We start from the raw sequence: 18,385 nt of genomic DNA, 5'->3' as shown, positions 1-18,385 counted from the left end.
GGGGCTCGCCCCCTCCCGGCCCGTCACCTGCTGCGGCGGGTCCAGCCCGGGTTGGCGGCCGGTGGAGGCCGAGGGCATGAGGCGCGCGCCCATTGGCCGGCTCGCGCCGCCTGTCGCGTCGGGATTGGCCGGGCGCGGTCCTCGGGGGCGTGGCCGCGGCGGCGCGCTGGGGGGTGTGTGTTAAAGGGGCCGCGGCGCGGCTAGACGCGGTGGTCGTGCACCATGGCCTACCAGGGCTTCGCGCAGGAGTACCTGGGCATGCCGGCCGTGACGCGCGCTTACACCACCGCCTGCGTCATCACCACCGCCGCTGTGGTGAGGCGCGAGGGGTCCCTGAGGGGGGAGGCTGGGTTACCTCAGGGGGGGCCGTGGCGGGAAGGCTGGATTACCTCAGGGGGTGCTGTGGTGGGGAAACCGGGGTTCCTGAGGAGATGACTGTGGTGAAGAGGCTGGGGTCCCTGGGGGCGAGGCTGGGTTACCTGAGGGGGTGTCATGGTGGGGAGGCTGGGTTACTTGAAGGGGAGGCTGGGTTGCCTGAGAGGGTTACCTGAGGGGGACGCTGGGTTACCTGAGAGGGTGTCATGGTGGGGAGGCTGGGGTCCCTGAGGGGGAGGCTGGGTTACCTAAGGGGGTGCCATAGTGGGGACACCAGGGGGCTGGATGGCAGCGGGTGGCAGCTGCTCTGCCTGTCTCTCACAGCAGCTGGAGTTCATCACCCCCTTCCAGCTGTATTTCAACCCTGACCTCATCTTCAGGAAGTTCCAGGTGAGGCCTTGTCCATGTGTTGGGGCCCTTCTTGTCCCTTCCCAGAGAGGGGGGTGTGTGATAGGCTGGGCCTAGGGTGTCCTGCTCCCTGGGGGGTCAGGGAGAGCTGTAGGATCCCAAGGGGCTTCTTTCCCACTACTCCAGCCTTCTCTGGTTGACAATAGTGGGGTCGCCACCATGGTGTCCCCCCTTGTCACAGATGCCTGGATGGAGATCACTTCTTCCAGCCTCTCCCTGCCATATGCCATCTTGGCATTTCCTTTTTTCTGGTACTCAAACCTTGTCTTTCCCCGCTCTGTGATACTGAGTGAGATGTTTGACCAGACAGTTGGGCTGGGTGGGGGGAAACTCAAACCTTGTCTTTCCCCGCTCTGTGATACTGAGTGAGATGTTTGACCAGCCAGTTGGGCTGGGTGGGGGGAATTTATTATAGGGGGGCTTTATTGTAGAGTGGCATGAACAGGGATTTACTGTGGCTCCAGGTGCTGAATTGTGGCTGTTTGTCCCCTCCAAAAAACCAGGGGAATCTTTCCCCCACCTGGAGGAGCGAGGTTCTCTCATGTGGGCAGTGGAGGGAGGTCCCACATGCAGGTGCCTGGTGTCCTGTTATGGTGTGAAGCAGATGGATGCATGAGTGGGTGTCCCCAGTGGATAGGGACCTTACACATAATGGGGAGAGACCTGTCTGTCCACCTCCTTTTCTCTCTCCTCTCTCTTCTCTTTCAGATATGGAGGCTGATCACCAACTTCCTCTTTTTTGGGCCCCTGGGATTCAGTTTCTTTTTCAACATGATATTTCTGTATCCTTTGGTCTCAGTGAAGCTCTCTGCTCCCTTTTTGGCTTAGACGCGATTTCCCCCCTGTCCGTCTTCCTCCTCGGCCTGACCTGTCTGGGCAGCAGTCTAGGGCTGTGGGTTCTTCCCTTGGCTTCTTTCGGTCTGAATTGAAGCCATTCCCCAGGCAACTGTGGCCACCTCCTGCCCCCTCCATCTCTGCTTGCTGTGGGGCAGGGCTGAAGAAGCTGGCCGTGCTGCTGCGGCTCATGCTGGAGAGCAGTGCCCGTTCCTGGGGGGAGCTCTGGCTGGAGCAGAGCAGATGCCTCTTTCTTTCCCTGGGGTCAGTGGTATGAGGTGAAGTCTGTGCTGTTCTGCTCTGGGGCTTGGACACCTGGCTGACAGCTTCCTGGGATGAAAGAGCTTGCAGCTGGCTTATTCCCTGTGAAGTCGTGCTGTGGGGACACGGGGTGGCCAGCTGTTAATTTCCTATACTGCAACCCCTCCTTCTCTCCCGCTCCCAGGTACAGGTACTGCCGCATGCTGGAAGAAGGCTCCTTCCGTGGAAGGACGGCTGACTTCGTCTTCATGTTCCTCTTCGGAGGGTTTCTCATGACAGTATCCTTTTGAGTTAGTTGAGGTTCTTCTGGTGTCTTCTGAGGTGCTGTGGATAGTTTGGGGCTGCTAGCCAGGCTGTGTTGTGTGCTCTGTAGCAGCAGTGCCTGCTGAGCAGTGGTACAGCTGTCTTGTGAATCTCCTTGGTGCCATGGGGCAGAGCACCTTATGGTGCCCCAGACCAGCCAGGTTTGTGGCCTGAGGCCTGGGAGAGCTCTGCTGAGCACGTGGTGCTCTTCGGTGATGGAGGGCCAACTTCTGGCTGTGTGGCACAGCTTATGCCCCTTGTCTTGCCCACCCCTGGTCTGTGCCTCACCCAGAATGCCTAGAGCAGAAGTAAAATACAGGAAAATCTGCCTGTACTTGTGGTGGCGTTTATGGAAGTGAAGAGAGAGACTGTCTGAAAAGCAGTTGTTCTGCTCTGTGAGAAGCTGTCCAGCTGCAGCAGGGCAGCGGTGTCTGAGCTTGGGGAGACTGTCTGAAAAGCAGTTGTTCTGCTCTTTGAGAAGCTGTCCAGCTGCACCTTAGCTGGGGAGAGTGGGAGGTGGTGCACAGGGTGGGCAGGTTTTTCCTTGACTCGATAGTTTCTAGCTATTTGGCCTCTTTGCCAGCCTGTTTTTCCTGGGCCAGGCATTCACCATCATGCTGGTGTACGTGTGGAGTCGCAGGAACCCTTACATCCGCATGAACTTCTTTGGGCTGCTTAATTTCCAGGCCCCTTTCTTGCCCTGGGTCCTGATGGGATTCTCTCTGCTCCTGGGCAACTCCATCATCATCGACTTACTGGGTAAGCCAAAGCTGGTGGGTGCTGGGAACAAGGGCACTTTGCAGCCACTTTGCTACATCCTCTGGTTCAGCTGGCAAAGGAGTCACAGCTGGGCCTGACCTTGGTCACATCTCTCCCCAGGGATTGCTGTGGGTCACATCTATTATTTCTTGGAAGATGTTTTCCCCAACCAGCCTGGAGGAAAGAAACTGCTGTTAACCCCTGGCTTCCTGTAAGTACAGCTGATTCTTTCTGGGCTTTGCCGTGTCGCTCCCCAGCTTGGGTCACTTCTGCAGCAAACTGGTCTGTGCCAGCGTGGGGTGACCACAGAATGCAATGGCATGCTGATAGGACCTCAGCTCACCAGTTTATGCCTCTGCTGCAGAAAGTGCTGGCACTTTGCACGTTATATACATACACAGGGGCCATAAAGCAACTGCTGGTACCTTCAGCTTTGCTACCTGAACCAGAGCATTCTTACTGCTCATGGAAATGCGAGATGCTGGTAGGATTTTTTTTCTGATGTATTTCTGTAGTTTAATAAAGCAGAACACGTTCTGCTTCATGCTGAGGCTCAAAGCTGACCCAGAGATCAAGGAAGGTACTGTCACACGTCGAGCTGAGCCAACAGTTTGTGTGGCACAATAGGGGGTGGCTGTGACACAAGCCAAGTCCTGGGAAGAGCTGGGGTGTTCCCAGGAGGGCTGGGGTTTTTCCATGCCCTCAGCTCCCTGTCCTAACCTGCCTGCTCGGTGGGACGGGCATGTCCCTTACCAGGAAGATGGTATTTGACACACCTGAAGAGGATCCCAACTATAACCCTCTCCCTGAGGATCATCCAGAAAACCAACCTAGAGACCAAGACCAAAACCAGCAGCAGCACCCACAGTAACAGAGGACTTCATGCTGTGGCCAGATTCCTCTCTCCCGGCTGGACTTACGCTGTGGCCCAGAGATCCTACTGGAATAACACCAGTTGCCATTCCAATGTGTGATGTCTCGCTGTTTGTACGGGTAACTCCTCTTCCCCTGGTACCCAGCGGTTCCACAGGGCCCTGCATGTGAGAACTGATGCTCTCAGAGGTGTTGTAGGGACAGGGGCTGGGAGTTGTGATGGCTCCTCAGTTACCTGGGGGGGAATAAGTATCAAACGGGGTGTTAAACCAGTTACTCCTCCTCTTGCTGTTAATGACTCGCTGTGTGCCAGATCACTCTGTACAAAGACCAATGTTCTCGGCTCTCGCTGTTTGTGAGACCTCTTTGTGGGCTTTCAATGAAGTAGAACTCCCTGCTCTACCATAGTAGAATGCAGCTCAGCCTCTTCCTTTCCTCCAAGTCTCCCACCCCTTTTTTCAGTTCTTGTTTCCAAAGAGTCTTTACATTAAAATCTTTATTTTTCAGTTGTGTCCGTTTCTGCCAGGGGCAGAGGCAGCAGTTCACCTGTATTCGTTAGGACTTTGCTTAAAACCACCAGGCTGTTTGCTTGGGCTTTTCTTTTTTTGGTGGGCAAAGCGAAGTCCAGGTTTGCTGGACTCTTGTGTCAGCAGGAGAGCAGAGCATGGGGAAGGTTGGGGGTGTCTGCTTGGAGACAGGGATTTCTGGGAAAGGAGAGGGGACGGAGCCGGACACTTGAGCCAGGCAGGGACTGGAAGTAGCACTTGACACTGGTAATAAAGGCTGTCTGCACGTGCAGTGTCATTCCACTCTTGTTGAATTTTTTTAGTTCTGCAATATAAACATCTGAATTTGAGAACAAAACTGAAGGAGCTAGTCCCTGCCAGGGACAGCTGTACTGCATGGGGGTGATCGTTGTTGCTAAGGCAGGACCAGACCTCAAAGCCTTTGGAATAAAGCTACAAACACTGTATCTCAGGACAGCTGGGTTGGTGACGTTCCGTCTGCTCAGCTGGACAAGCCTCTGAACTACCACCAAACTACAAAGAGAAATGTGAGTAACCAGCATCTGCTTAGGAAAAATGATGCTGAAGCCTTGTGGCAAAGGAAGATTGAACGCCAGCTCCCTCACTCCCACCTCCTCCTCTGTGGGCTTCCCATGAAAACACCTTTTTTTTTGGTGAAGACTCAGACTTTATTTGAACAAGTTGTTTTGCTGCACTTCTGTTTCCCTGTAGGAAGAGGATGAAAGAACTGTTCAGATGGTGATCTTCCAGAAGAGACAGCAGTACCAAGGGCTAAGCAACCTCAGATTCAGCAGGTTCAGGACCTAGTAACACAGAACCGGTGCCTCAACCCCTGGAAAGAGTTTGTTTTTAAAGTCTGCAGATGTTCTGTTTTAAATTGCTTCTGAGATAGGACTCTGAAATGCAAAAGCTGGGCTGTGCTTTTAGCTGGGAGACCAGATTAAGGAGTCGTGATTGTCAAGCCAGAAAGCTACTCCTAGCCATTCCCTACCAGTCCCAATACATGGAGAAATTGGATGAAGTTCTTTCTGGGACCTGGCCCCCTGAACTATCCTGGTTTCCCACCTTCTGCTTGGAGGGACAATTCCTACAGTGTCCCTGGGGCTCAAGGAGCAGCAGGAGGTACTTGTAAACCTGCTGGGGAAGCTGCAGCCCTTGTGTGTCTGTACCTTGGTGTGAGCTTCAGGGTTCTGGACCCACAAGCTTCACAGCAATTCAGAAACCCTACCACAGATGCTAGTTTAAGGCTGCAGCAGCTTTGTGCTTGTGTTGGTCAAGATGCTGCTTGCAGAAGTACGTAACCGTAACAAAGAGGCTGAAGTGTTTTTGGGAAGAGTTGAGTTTTTATGGCCGTGTGGCAAAATACATGCTCTACATGGGAGGCCCAGCCGGAGCCCCAGGTTTTGTCCTACTTGCTGGAATAACCTTTCAGCCTCTCTGAGAAGGACACTGCTCAGGCACAGCAGCCCAGGATAAGGCTGCAATAATATTATTGCTAAAGTGCAAGTTTTTGGTTAAGTTTGCAGACTTAACATCTGGAAAAAGTTCCCTCCCACCCAGGAATCTGAACTGGCTCTGCTATTACTCAAGTCTAAACATGATAAATTAAGGCCGGAAAGTGGGGTTTTTGTGACTGTGCTAGCAGTGTGGGTGGATCAGCGAGGATCCTAAAACCTACTGCCTTTCTCCTAAGGGCCTGGAGGTAACGGGGGGGCTGCCAGCAGAGCCTGCCCCCTCCCAACGCTCCTCCATCCTGGCAGTGAGAGGCCAGAACTCTATCAAAGAGCTGCTGGACCTCAATGGCAATGTAGCCTCCAATTAGCTTTATTTTAAGCAAGCTTGCATTTTTTTTATCTCACTTCAATGGATTTTCTGTTTTTAAATTCCCCAAAGACAGACTGATGCTGCAGTGCCAGGGGTATTTAAGACACCCACTCTGCTGCGGGGGCTGACAGTGACCACAGCAAAGCCCCTCGCTGAAGAGAAACTGCATCTCAGTGACTGCAACTTCTGCACCAGTTCAGAGACTGTTGTTTCCCAGATGCAGCCTTCCCAGCAGTAAAAGGGTTCCCCACACACCAGGCTGGTATCTGACAAACAAGGGTTAAGGTTGTGACTTTAGTGACATCACTGTACCCTTGTCAAAGCCAGCTGAACACCCCATCGAGCTCCTGACAGGACTCTCTCCTTTAGGGAATCATTTGCTGCTTCTGCTTTTGAGTCTCATTCTCACCTTCCCCTGCAGCAAAGGGTTTGGGGCTGCTTTATCTGTTAGAGTAAAGCACTTGGTTTCCACCACACTTCAGGAAAACTGAAGGCATGTGAGTGTGCAGCATTATACCCAAAAATGTTACTCTGAGGCCACGGGACTGCTCAGTTAACTAAAATAGCACAAAATATGGTGAGATTTGCTATTCATTCAAACATACTGAACTCAGCCCGAGTAGTATGCATTCCTTTTATTTAAAAAGTTGTCCTAATAGTGCATGTTGCACCTATACAAAAGAATCTTTACACTGTCCACACACAGGTATATAAGGGCTCTGAGAGCTGCCACAGATCTGGGCCAGAGCAGGCGCTACCGCAGCGTTCCTGGTACGTGGCATTTAGGGGTTGGGGACAGAAGTCAGCAGTACTGGGAACTCTTGGCAAGTGGAATGTGTGTCCCCTTCAGGGACAGAAAGACCCCTGCCAATCCTAGATCCATGTGGGGAGAGGAGGAGGGATAAAGTCTGTAGGAAGAGCACCAGTGTCACCACGGGAAGATTACCAGGCTGGAGCAGTATTGGCCAGACGTCTCATACGCCTGCAAGAGAGAGAAGAGAGGTACAGTGAGTGCTGTGCTACCATCACATCAAGTCTTACTAAAACCAATGCTTTTGGGGAGGCTGCCAGAGCTTTGTGAACTCTGTAGACAGGTTTGTTGCCTGGACAGACTCCCCCAGTCACCTGAGAATGCCCCTGTTGAAAAGGCTCAGACACCGTTCTCAGCAACAGCTTTTAGTGCTCTTGTGCTCATGAACTTGGGTTGAACCAATCTGCACTGAAAACTATTCAGCTGGCCACAGCCAAGCAGCAAAACAATTATGAAACTGCTAATCACCGGAAAAAAAAAAAATCCTGGGAAAGAGCTGAGCCAGCATATTTACTCTTCCCACAGTGAAAAAAAATCCTGGGAAAGAGCTGAGCCAGCGTATTTACTCTTCCCACAGTGTATCTATCTTTTGGAGAGATTCTAGGAGTTCATTTCTATCTGTGCTGGGAGCAATTTCACCAAAGAGGAGGAAGTGCTCTCGGAGCACATCACACACCGCTCGGTGGGTTTCTCTGCAGCAGAGCTCCTGCAGGAATCACAGCACCCATCCCGTGCAGCAAATACAGCAGCATCAGCCAGGCCAGAGCTGGGAGCTCACCCGTTCCTACATCTCACAGCACTGTACCCTACACCCCTCATGGCAAGACTTTACGTAGCAGGACAGTGTGTGGAACTCCAGTATTTTTGATTAATCGAGCTCACCCGTTCCTACATCTCACAGCACTTTACCCTACACCCCTCGTGGCAGGACTTTAGGTAGCAGGACAGTGTGTGGAACTCCAATATCTTTTTATGAATGCCTTCCTATAGAAACAAATCCCCCTGCACCAGCAGAGAGCCTAGGGAAAAGAAAGCAAAGGGAACAATACAAAGGAAACTTTGCTTCAGGCAGGAGATGGTTAAAGTAGAGATGTCGATGTTTGTGGAGCAAGGTGATAACAGTTTAATATCCTGAAGCAAAATGAGTTTCTGTTGTGGTGTGCAAGTTTGAAATCCTGCCAGCTGGCTCTCAGTAGGGAAAGACAAACATCAAAGCTTTTAACTTCTGTCTTAGAGACGGGCCAGGAGGAGAACTGTCTGAACGAGTGGCAGCACCTTGTATTTCTGTCCTGGTCTCTGATCTTCTTCTCCATCTCGGCATCTGTGAGGGTTTCCAGGAGAGGACACCACTGGTCAGCATCCCCCGTGTTGCGAATGGCGATCTCCACAATCGGCAAAGGGTTCTCGCTGCAGGGCAGGGCAGAAGGCAACAAGGCAACATCCATCACTGCTCCCAGAGCAACTCCTCTGGGCTACCAACCCAGACACAAGGACAACAGAGCATCATTTACAGTGTTTCAGGCTTAAACATTCATTCTCAGGGCAGTCTAGTTCCCAGAAGTACACCGGGGCCTGATGGTTACGATTTTGTGGGGCCTGAAGGTTCTGGGAGACCCACTAGGACCATCTCCTTTCACCATCAGGGAGAGGTTTGTCCAAGCAGCTCTGGCTGACACAGTTCTCTCCCACAAAGGCCCTGACGTAACTGGCTGTTACATTCAAACCCAAAAAGCAAAGGCAAAGTTCATCCCAGTTTATTAGCACCGGGAGAACTTCTCCCAGAGCAGCAGCTGAGCTGGGACTGTTGACAGGGCTCTTTCTCTCGCTTTGCCCTTCCACAGCTCTGAGTTCCCAGCTGTGGTTTGCCCAGTGCACCCCTGACAGCTCTTCCCTGGCAAAAGTCTGGCTTTCTGGGAGCCTGACAGAGGGACAGGCATTGCTTTCTCAGTTCCCATGGAAAAGGCAGTCTTTTAGGACCTGCTGGTGCAACCAGAGGCTGTAGCTACTCCCTGCACAAGCAACGAACACCAGGCTCATGGAAAAGGCAGTCTTTTAGGACCTGCTGTTGCAACCAGAGGCTGTAGCTACTCCTGTCCTGGATCACAACATCTGCTCAAGAGCTCATCTGCCCCGACCAGCTGTATTGTCACACGCACAAAAATATTTACTGCTTCACTGGCCACTTTTCAGTAAAAGTCAACAGGAACTGACCAGGAGCAGCTTCCCAAATATTGACAGAGGAGCCGGAAGCCCAGCATAAATACAGAGGAGCCTCAGAATGTAAATATTTGCTTTGAATTCTAGAAAGCAGCTTGGCCTGAGCAACACAAAGTGTGTGTGTGTGAGCAGAGCCCTTCCACAGGTGTGTGGGGACATGGGCCCCCTCCCTGGGGACATGCCTCCCTGCAGGGATTGCAGGCTCCGGGCAGCCCCCTCCTTCCCCCAGGAAGGAACTCAAGTGCTAATTGCCATGGGAACAGACAGCCTCTGCATCAAAGCCATTCATCTAGAGTAACAGCTCTTCAAAGTAACGCTACAAATGAAAAATTAATCCCGAGCCCTTGGTATCTGATCCTGGGAGGAAGCTCCGGTCAAAGCTACTTCCAGTTCTGATGACATCCACTGAGCAACACTCAAACCCAGGAATTTTATCTCAGCCCCAGATTGCTGCACATTCCAGACACACCGCTACCTCATTTACCACACTTAACCCTGAGCCCCTGCTAGAACTGAACGGGGGGTGCAAAGCCATCCTCGTGTGCATAACTTAATTGCAAGCCAACTCAGATAGCACACAGCATCAGATACAGCACTGAATCAAAGATAAACTGAAAAAATCCTCCCTCATCTCCAACCTCCAAAGACAGACGGCTCCCTCTCCCTTGTCATTTTTTGATGAAGACAACAGTGCCTGGAATGCACTGTCAGCTGTGGGATTCCCAGCAAGATGCTGCCTCTCCTTGGGACCAGGCCTAGGCAGTAGCATCATGGACGTGCCAACAGGGCAGGGAAACCCCTCGGGCATGGACATGGGTTTGATGGGGGAGAACCTGTGCCATCATTTGGGTCTCAAAGGCAAAACTCTGGTATGAAGCGCTGTGTGCTGCCACAAGAAACACTTGGTATTGAGATGTGACACGTTGTAGCACACCATCCCCCTGAAAATCCCCAAAACATCAGTTACCTGTCTGCTTCCAGCCCTGGGCTTTCAGGCTCTCCTTGTTTTGTATAGAACAGCCCAGCTGAAAGAACTGCCCTGGCTTTCATCAACCAGCAGACAGTTTCACCTCTCCCTCGGATGATTAAGAGGCACATGACTTCTCAACCCCCCAGTCCCCCGAGATATTAAGGTTCTTTTGATACATCTAAAGCAGACCCTTTCCTTACATCAGTGGAATGACTTTGGAGCAACCACCACTCCTGTGGTTTGGGAATTCAGGAACTAACCAACCACACAACCCAAATATCATTAATCACTGTAAGGTTTCAAAAGTGTTCCTTTGCTGGGAGAAAAAGGGGAAGAGGAGGGCATGTTTGTGCTATGACACAAACCAAGGTTTAAATTAGATGTTTTTTCCTCCCTGAACAGCTCATATCTATGTACTTTGTGCTGTTGGGCTTCCCTTCCTAGTTTTTGAGTCTCCTACTTGCAATACTGCAACAGCCTAAAGAAGGCCTGAAACCTGTCTGAACTACCCCTAAAAGGAAACACTGTCTAGTAACTGTGGCCACAGAGATGTTTTTAGAGAGAACAGTGTGAAGTTGGCATTAATCTGATGTGTCTGAGAGCGCCTGGGCAGCACTGGCTAAAGCCTTACTTGCTGTGAGTTATGAAGACTGATAGGAAGCAAAGACAAAAAATAAGCCCCCTTGCCACAGCTGACACGTACAGATTGATTTCTGAACTCAGGTATCTGCAATATGGGGAGAAGCATCAGAAAGAGGGAGAACACTTAGTGTGCACATTCAAAGCCTGCCTCTGAGACACCAAGTGACAAGACTTAGGAACAAATGCCCTGTAGGCTTAGGCAGTATGCTAAAATGTTGTCAAAGTAACTTAACTGGGAAGGTAATTAAATTGTGAGTAGAAAAGAGGGCTTCCTGGCCAGCATGGTGTGAGCAGGGCCACCTGGCTGCTTCAAGCTCCAACTCCTCGGAACATTCAGGCAACAAGGAATCCCACTAAACCTTCTGGAAATGAACTGCCATAGCTCGCGTAAGGCACAGATTTAAGTCTACTTCATGCTCCATTTTAGAGCCAAGTTGTTGCTGTGGAATATTTTCAGGATAAAAATAACCTCCAGAGGAAGCAGTGTGAGGTTAGTGGAAGAGCAACTGGTCCGGAGCACATCGCGGCCCGTTCTCCACAGAAGGCTGAGCGGATGGGAAACCTTTGGAGAGAGGAAGAGGAAGGAGCAGAGCTCACAGCAGCAGCAGCTGCCCCACAGCCTCCAGCTCCTCCTTGCTTCACCCTGCAACAACCCACTTCCCTCTCCCTAAGGTGGGACAGGGCTGGGCATGTTCCCCTTTGCTGCCAGGTGGGTCATCCTCCTTCTCTGAACTGACCTCTACAGAACTGGTGTCAGCAGCACCATTCCCTCCCCTCGGCAAATACATCATCTGCTGAACTCTCCAACTTCCTCCACTGTCACCACGACCTGAGGGCAGAGACCCTCCCAGCGCACATTAAGGGGTAGTCAGAGCCTGCAGACTCAGCAACACGCTCACCACAGAGCGCAGCGCGGCACAACTGGAAACGATTATCCTCAGGAGACAGGCTACAGAGCTGACTAATCAAACCTGACACTGCTGCATTCCAGCTGGGAGAAGGGCCTGTGATCAAGCCAGCTCTAACGTCCGCCAGGGGAGAGAGCCACAGATTCAATCAGTCTTAGTTCAAAACAGCACAGCTCAAGACAGCGTACGGCCCATGAAACAGAAATGTATCCAGAGTTCATCATTAGCATAGAAAAGGGAGACACAAGATATCCAGTCACTGCTAATTACAATAGCCTTTCATTCTGTGGCAAAAGCTGACATTTCATCAGTATTTGGTCCTGGAACGTATTATACACGAAAGGGCAAGATACTGAGTACGAGCACAAGTAATCTTAAGAGGACAGAAGGGACACAAGCCAAAAGGACCCATTTCAAATGAAGCTTTCTGCATCAGGTCTGCTCTTCTAGCATCCATTGATGCAAACCCATGAAGTACAAAGACCCCCCCACACCCACTGGAGGAAGATGAGGGTTCTGTACCTGAAGGCATATGTCTTCTGGTGCCAGCTCAGCTGTCCCCGGATGCTGTAGGCAATAGTGGTGACAAACTCCCCACCCAGGCCGAGCTCCGAGCACAGCTTCAAGGCAAACTTCTCTGGGGAATTCTCCTTCTCTGACATGTCCCATTCAAACTGGTCTACAAGGGAGATGTTCCCCACGTGGATGTTTAGCTGCAGACAAGGGAAGAAACAGGTCATTTGTTTCCATTCTCACAACAGATTGTCAAATGTAACATAACTGAGGAGGAAGAGGCTGGAGAAGAGAAGCAGAGAGGTAACTCCACTGCATCTGCAGAGCTCCTTAACTGAATTCTTAATTCCAGTAGCATGAAGACAACTCAGCTTTGCTGACCAGTCCAGTTCTCCCAAAAGGACTCCACAGTGCTTTCACTCAACTATTTCATCATTTCAGGGGCTGGCACATGAACATTTAGTAATCTGCCACCTTCATTCCGTTCTCAGCACAAAGGAAAAAACGCGATCTGGACACGGGACTGGAATTAAGAACTCCTTTGCTCTGAGGGAAGCCTTTATGCTCCTACTGCCCCATCACATAAACACAGAAACCCGAACGGTTCAGCCCTCGTTCCACTGCCTTCCTGTATTACCTTAATAATAACCCGTTGGTCTGACTGATCTTCTAGGATACTGTCAGTTGGGTAGGACTCAATCTGCTGTCGGATGGCAGAGGCAATAGCAGGGACAAAGGTCAGAGGATTCAAATCCAGGTCATCGCAAAGAATCTCAGAGAACATTTCTGGGGTCATTAACTTTTCTGATACAGAAGAAGAATGAAGAGACACTGTTAGCTTTCCTGCAAGTCAGTATCTGCCACTTACAAAATACACAAAACTAATCCCACAGTGTGTCGAAGGGAATCCCAAATGCACCAGGTTTTCCTTTTACAAGGGTGTTTTGTATCAGGTTTGTGATGATGTGCACGCTGACACGGGGACTTAAGCCTTCTTCACTCGCTCCATGGGGACAGCACAGCTATGGTCTAACAACCCCCACACATCAAGCAGCCACACACATTAGCTGTTCTGTATTCAGGGTGCCCCAGCTAAGGGGCTGAGCTGAGGATCTGGGTCAGGAGAACATGCCCATTAAACCCTTCAGATGACATGTGTCCAGGAATGACTGCAACACCTGGAAGCAGCAGAGCATTTGCTCAGAGACATAAGAGCTGAATACAGTCCAAAGTGGGAGAGCTTTAAAGCTCTGTGTATGTAATGCAAGGACACACACAGACACTTATTCTTGCTCCCTTTTCATATTTGGTGATGGACACAACTATATCTCCCCAGCCCCAGGAAACTCTCCCTCCTACATACCATTCATGTTCCACGTAAACGCATCTCTGAGTTTCTGCCCATCAATTTCCATATCAAGCCTGATTGGAACCAGGACCTCCGGCTGGGATGCATTCTCATGGATGACTGCTGGGTCATGGTCATCAAAGCTAATGCAAAGAGCAACAACACGGTGTATGCAACGAGCACATGGCACATCTGGCATCCACAGAGGGAAGGCAATGTCTGTTGGGAGCAACGCCCACGCTCCAACTCCCTCATCAGTCTTTAGACTGACTCTCAATGCAAGCTCACAGGGCTATAGCAATCAATGTGTTTATCACCTTTTATTACATCTATCATAATACATTCCTGAAAATAAAACTTACTCATGAGTGAGCCACAGCAGTACTTTCCATTGAACAAATTACATCAAAGTTACTGGAATACTTCAGCAAGAAGAAGCCTGTTGTCCTCTGCAGAGAGGGTCTGCAGGCTCCTCAAATGACAACTGCTCAGCAAATCAGCAGAAAGGAGAAGGAACTCATCAGGAAAAGAAGGAACCGTGTTCCTGATGAAAGGAAAGCCTCCTCTCTGAGCCCCGGCTGGCCGCTGTGAGGAACAGCCTCATGACATGCAGTCTAACTAAGAACCTCCAAACAGCAACCTGCAGGTCTTTTGTCAGTTAGAGATGAATCACAACATCGCGTTGACTCATCAGCACTACCCTGGCAGTAGCAGTGTCCACTTTCTGGAAGCAGGAAGCTCTCTTACCACAGAGGGAATGTCCTCTTCTTATCCCTGCCCATGCGGTTTCTGTTGATGGTTGTTGAGCACGGGACCGCATCCAGGTGGTGAGAGCTGTTGGGCAGGGTTGGCACCCACTGGTTGTTCCTCTTTGCCTTCTGTTCTCTGAAGAAGGAGACAGTGTGTTAGACTGCAGACCCTCAGCACCACTGCTGTTACTTAAGGAAAAGTTTAATTTTAAACTCCTGCTACTTTGTTCTGGACCCCTCAACAATACTGTTCCACACTGGCCTCTGGGAAGCCCAGTCTCCAGCTCAACATAAATCCAGGTGGACTTACAAATACTAGGTTCATATTTGGATTTTCTATCTATATAAGGACTACTGAGAAACGTGAGCTTTCCAGAAGGCAATACGTGCAGAGAGTGTGTTCTGCAAAACATCTGTTACAGATGGAATGCCGTAATTGAAAAAAGAGCTGTATCATCAAACACTTAGGTTTTTCTTCCTCTCGTATGTGGGCAGTAACCCAATCCTTATGGTCTGGAGATCTTCATTTGTCCAACACTGCAAACAATGGTTAGCACAGACTGACAAGAACCCCCCTGCTTGATGGCCTGTGTTTGTGCAATTTCTGGTGCTTGGTGCCCCAGCTACATCTTCCAAGCAGCTCCGTTCCAATCCCGGCCCTCCCCAGGTTACCTGAGGTAGGTAGGAGGTTCTGTGCTGATGGACACCGCCTTATACTTCTCATCGTTTCCATCCAGGATCTCTTCCACTTCAGAGGCCTTCAGCAGCGTCACACTGGTGGCTAATGTCGTGTAGCCATGATCTGGTACCAGGAAAGATGGCAATTAACATGGAAAAGTACTAGATAGCAATACAGCATTAACAGGCTGCTCTCCCTGATGCTACAGGAGGGACTAAAATAGGTTACCAAGAGGTACAAGTCTGTGCCCCAAAAGCCTTTTGGGCTTCATTCATCTTCTCACAGAATGACTCTGGTCATTTCTGTTGTGAAATTTACTTAAGGTCAAAAGGAATGCTACAAAAACAAAATTTCAAAAAAAATAGTCCTCAAATCCTCATAATCATTAGATCAATTTTAAATCTAATGTGCTTTTACTTAAGCAAAGGAGGAGAAAAACAATTCTTTCCTACCCTGAGTTACCCTCGGCAATCACATGGTTCAGCTCTGCACCCCTACATCTGCCAAAATGATGTGAAATCTCTTCCACAGCCTTCTGGGAGGAAAAGCCCAGAAAGCAATAAATCCTCCCTGGGCTTAAAGGTTGGAAACAGAAAGGCAACATTCACTAGAAAAGCTGATAAGAGCTGGGAAAGGGGGAGAAACCTTCAGGACAGGTCTCACTGAATTACAGAGACCATCTGCATTTGAGAATCCCACTAAGGTTGTGAGACAGAAGAGTCTGGCACGTGATCCGGGTGCACAACCAGGGCGACCACAGGGAGAGATCAGAGGAAGAGGATGAGACATTAATATATATTGTCATAGCACCCAAGGTCACAGTTGGAGATCCTTCCTCTAGCACAGCTAAGAATAACACGCAGATAAGACTTACATCTTCTGGGACTGTGAGACCGCTGATTTTCTGGTGGAAAAAAAAGAAAAGAAAGCAACAGGTCAGCAGGGTACTTGGAGGAAGGAGACTTAAGTCCAGAACGAACCCTTTATTTTTGTTGTGCTTTAGTCTAAAGAGTGTACAACAAATCACATTGCTAAGAAATTTAACTGCTTGTTATTAGTCTCCCACCAAAAACAATCCCAAGGCAGCTAAAGTCTCACTGGGGCAGTCACATCAGTAGCAACACACGGCAACAAACTCTGGGAGGCACAAACAGTCCTTGCAAGAAGCAAAGTTAAACAAAGACACCCATTTTCAATGGGGCATCTGTGCAACACTCCTGCCTGTTTGACAAGAGACAAAAATGCGCCTCTTTGTCTATAAAACTCAGCTGGAACATGGCACTGGTTTAGAGATCTGGCTTTTGCAGCCAACCCCAGGAAAGCCATGACGGATGCTTCAGTTTTACAACAGTTTTGGTCAGCTGCTGTTTGGTGCTGGGCTGAAGCAGGAGGTGCCAGTGCCACTGCCACAGAGTGCCCCGTCACTGGGGCAGTCGCAAGTGGTTTGCACAGCCCTAAAGGCACACAAGCTCCTGAATCGCCAAGGACAGGTTTTTAAGGCAAAAATTTCAGATAAACATTACTGGGAATGTTTGCTTCTCACCGTGTGAAGAGGCCACTATCTTCTTCCTTTCTTCCACCGTGGCGAGTCGCCTCCAGAGCGAGGGGTATCTCTTGTACAGGGAACCCCGAAACATGCGCAAGTAGTTCCCCACCTGCAAGAAGGAAAGCAGAGAGGTGGCCTGGAGCTCCAGTAGGGCCTGGTATCCTGCCTCAGAAATTTTTAGCAGGAGCTGAAACAAATTCAGTTCTTTGTAGTGATAACAGGAACCTCTTAAGTGCTTTTTTTTGTTTGTTTTCCATGACTGGGTTTGGCATCGTAACAGCACCACAACTTTTGTGGCAATACAGAAACCCAAATTCTTATCAGCACTTATTTCACTAGCCTGATAGGAAAACACTCACATCCACTGACAATAATCCACGTAGTAGGAAAAAAGCCCATTCATTTTCATGTATTTTTGAACAACCAAACCTTTCTTTACTTCAATTTCTGTCGCCGTGCACAATGCTCAGCAGGAATTCAATCAGAGCAGACACCCAGCTCTCCAGCAGAGATTATCATGTTTCCTTTGAACCTTGGTGCCATCTAGACATCACCAGAACACAGCAAATGCCCAGGGACTTGTATTTCGTTTTAAATCCTTTGAACACATAGAAGGTGATGGCTGCCAATAATCCCCTTTCAGATTGACTTACCATCAGTAAAGCAGTTCTGTTCCTCCTGGCACGAGACCCTCACCTGTGCTGAAGGCTACAGCAGGACTTGCTGCACAACAGAACTACTGCTGGGCTCCCAAATCAAACGTTCTGACCGGTTGTACGCCGGCAGACCGCCACGCAATAAGGGGTTCATTCCTTGTTTGACTGACAAGGCTCATTTTGATCTTAACGTCTGTTTTCAAGCAACTTTTAATTCTATCTGTTGCTCTATGGTGCTCATCAGCAGACAGAAATTAATGGTGGACGAAAGAGACAGCCTTTACCCCCCTCCCTACAGCACGGTGACCTCACAGGTTACTGACTGCACTTATAGCTCTTCTGTCAAACTTTACACTTCACACCAGAGCGTGAGGGGCCTCGTGCTCAACCTACACAGCTGGACGAAAGAGACAGCCTTTACCCCCCTCCCTACAGCACGGTGACCTCACAGGTTACTGACTGCACTTATAGCTCTTCTGTCAAACTTTACACTTCACACCAGAGCGTGAGGGGCCTCGTGCTCAACCTACACAGCTGGCCATTCAATTTTCCCAATATTCCCTTTTTTTTTTTTTTTTTGCACCGAAGCAGGGGAGGGAGGAGCTGAACCATTACTTTTTTTTTTTCTTTTTTTCAACCGCGATCATTTCCCCGGTGCCGAAGCCCCCGTGTTTCTTGTTTCAATGAGGCTCCCTCACCGGGAGCGCCGGTCCCAGCGCGGCTGAGGCGCCGGGGCAGACCCCCCGTCCGGCCCCCGCCTGCGGGGGGGGCAGAGTAGGCCGCAGGGGCCCGGGAGACCGCCGCTCCCCGCACCGGGGCTCCCCCGGTCCCCCCAACGCCTCCCCCGGCCCATCCCGGCGCCCGCGGCCCCCCGCAGCCTCCCCCGGGCCCCGCCCGGGGGGGGCCCGCACCTCGGAGCCGATCATGTAGAACTCGCCGTCCTCCTCCAGCTGGAACTTGACGGGCTTCTGCCCGAAGGTCTTGCTCAGCGCCATCATCATCATGGTGGCGGCGGGAGCGCCCGGCGTCCTGCGACGGGGCCCGGGCGGCCGGCGGCGGTAACGAGGGGGCCGGGGCGCGGGCGGGCGGTGGCGGTGCGGCCTAGTCCTGCCGCCCCTCCGCGCATGCGCCGGGCGCGCCCCGCCCAACCCCGGCCCCGCCGGAGGGGACGCCTCCGAGGGG

At 50.7% G+C, this 18,385-nt stretch overlaps 2 protein-coding genes across 3 annotated transcripts; one reads left to right on the top strand and one right to left on the bottom strand.

Annotated features, from left to right (window-relative positions):
• Positions 1-179: 179 nt before the first annotated feature.
• On the top strand, positions 180-4,611 carry DERL3 (derlin 3). 2 transcript variants are annotated; one of them, XM_014943960.1, is made up of 7 exons: positions 180-315; positions 703-765; positions 1,492-1,565; positions 2,063-2,156; positions 2,745-2,940; positions 3,061-3,151; positions 3,697-4,611. In XM_014943960.1, the coding sequence occupies exons 1-7, from the start codon at positions 223-225 to the stop codon at positions 3,809-3,811; spliced, it is 726 nt and encodes a 241-aa protein (XP_014799446.1). In that variant the 5' UTR covers positions 180-222; the 3' UTR covers positions 3,812-4,611. The 2 variants fall into 2 exon arrangements, with proteins under 2 accessions (XP_014799446.1, XP_014799445.1); XM_014943959.1 differs by having other exon boundaries at positions 700-765; positions 3,697-4,319.
• A 2,171-nt stretch (positions 4,612-6,782) lies between these two features.
• SMARCB1 (SWI/SNF related, matrix associated, actin dependent regulator of chromatin, subfamily b, member 1) lies at positions 6,783-18,296 on the bottom strand. Its single transcript, XM_014944062.1, has 10 exons — positions 18,115-18,296; positions 16,545-16,656; positions 15,876-15,905; positions 14,995-15,124; positions 14,321-14,458; positions 13,589-13,716; positions 12,863-13,029; positions 12,235-12,425; positions 8,251-8,382; positions 6,783-7,146 (listed from the first exon to the last, which is right to left on the bottom strand). Exons 1-10 carry the CDS (start codon positions 18,205-18,207, stop codon positions 7,107-7,109), a joined length of 1,161 nt encoding a protein of 386 aa, XP_014799548.1. The 5' UTR covers positions 18,208-18,296; the 3' UTR covers positions 6,783-7,106.
• Positions 18,297-18,385: the final 89 nt, after the last annotated feature.

The sequence above is a fragment of the Calidris pugnax genome, unplaced genomic scaffold (assembly GCF_001431845.1).
Source record: "Calidris pugnax isolate Ruff unplaced genomic scaffold, ASM143184v1 scaffold138, whole genome shotgun sequence".
NCBI classification, from domain to species: Eukaryota; Metazoa; Chordata; class Aves; order Charadriiformes; family Scolopacidae; genus Calidris; species Calidris pugnax.
This window is presented reverse-complemented; position numbering and strand designations above follow the sequence as displayed.

Coding starts and splice junctions, on each gene's coding strand:
- DERL3 (XM_014943959.1), top strand. CDS start 223: ATGGCCTACCAGGGCTTCGCGCAGGAGTACCTGGGCATGCCGGCCGTG. Junction 2,941..3,060: donor CATCATCATCGACTTACTGG/GTAAGCCAAAGC, acceptor ATCTCTCCCCAG/GGATTGCTGTGGGTCACATC. Junction 3,152..3,696: donor CTGTTAACCCCTGGCTTCCT/GTAAGTACAGCT, acceptor GTCCCTTACCAG/GAAGATGGTATTTGACACAC.
- SMARCB1 (XM_014944062.1), bottom strand. CDS start 18,207: ATGATGATGATGGCGCTGAGCAAGACCTTCGGGCAGAAGCCCGTCAAG. Junction 15,125..15,875: donor GTCTCACAGTCCCAGAAGAT/GTAAGTCTTATC, acceptor TCCTGGTACCAG/ATCATGGCTACACGACATTA. Junction 7,147..8,250: donor GACCAGGACAGAAATACAAG/GTGCTGCCACTC, acceptor TCTCTCTTGCAG/GCGTATGAGACGTCTGGCCA.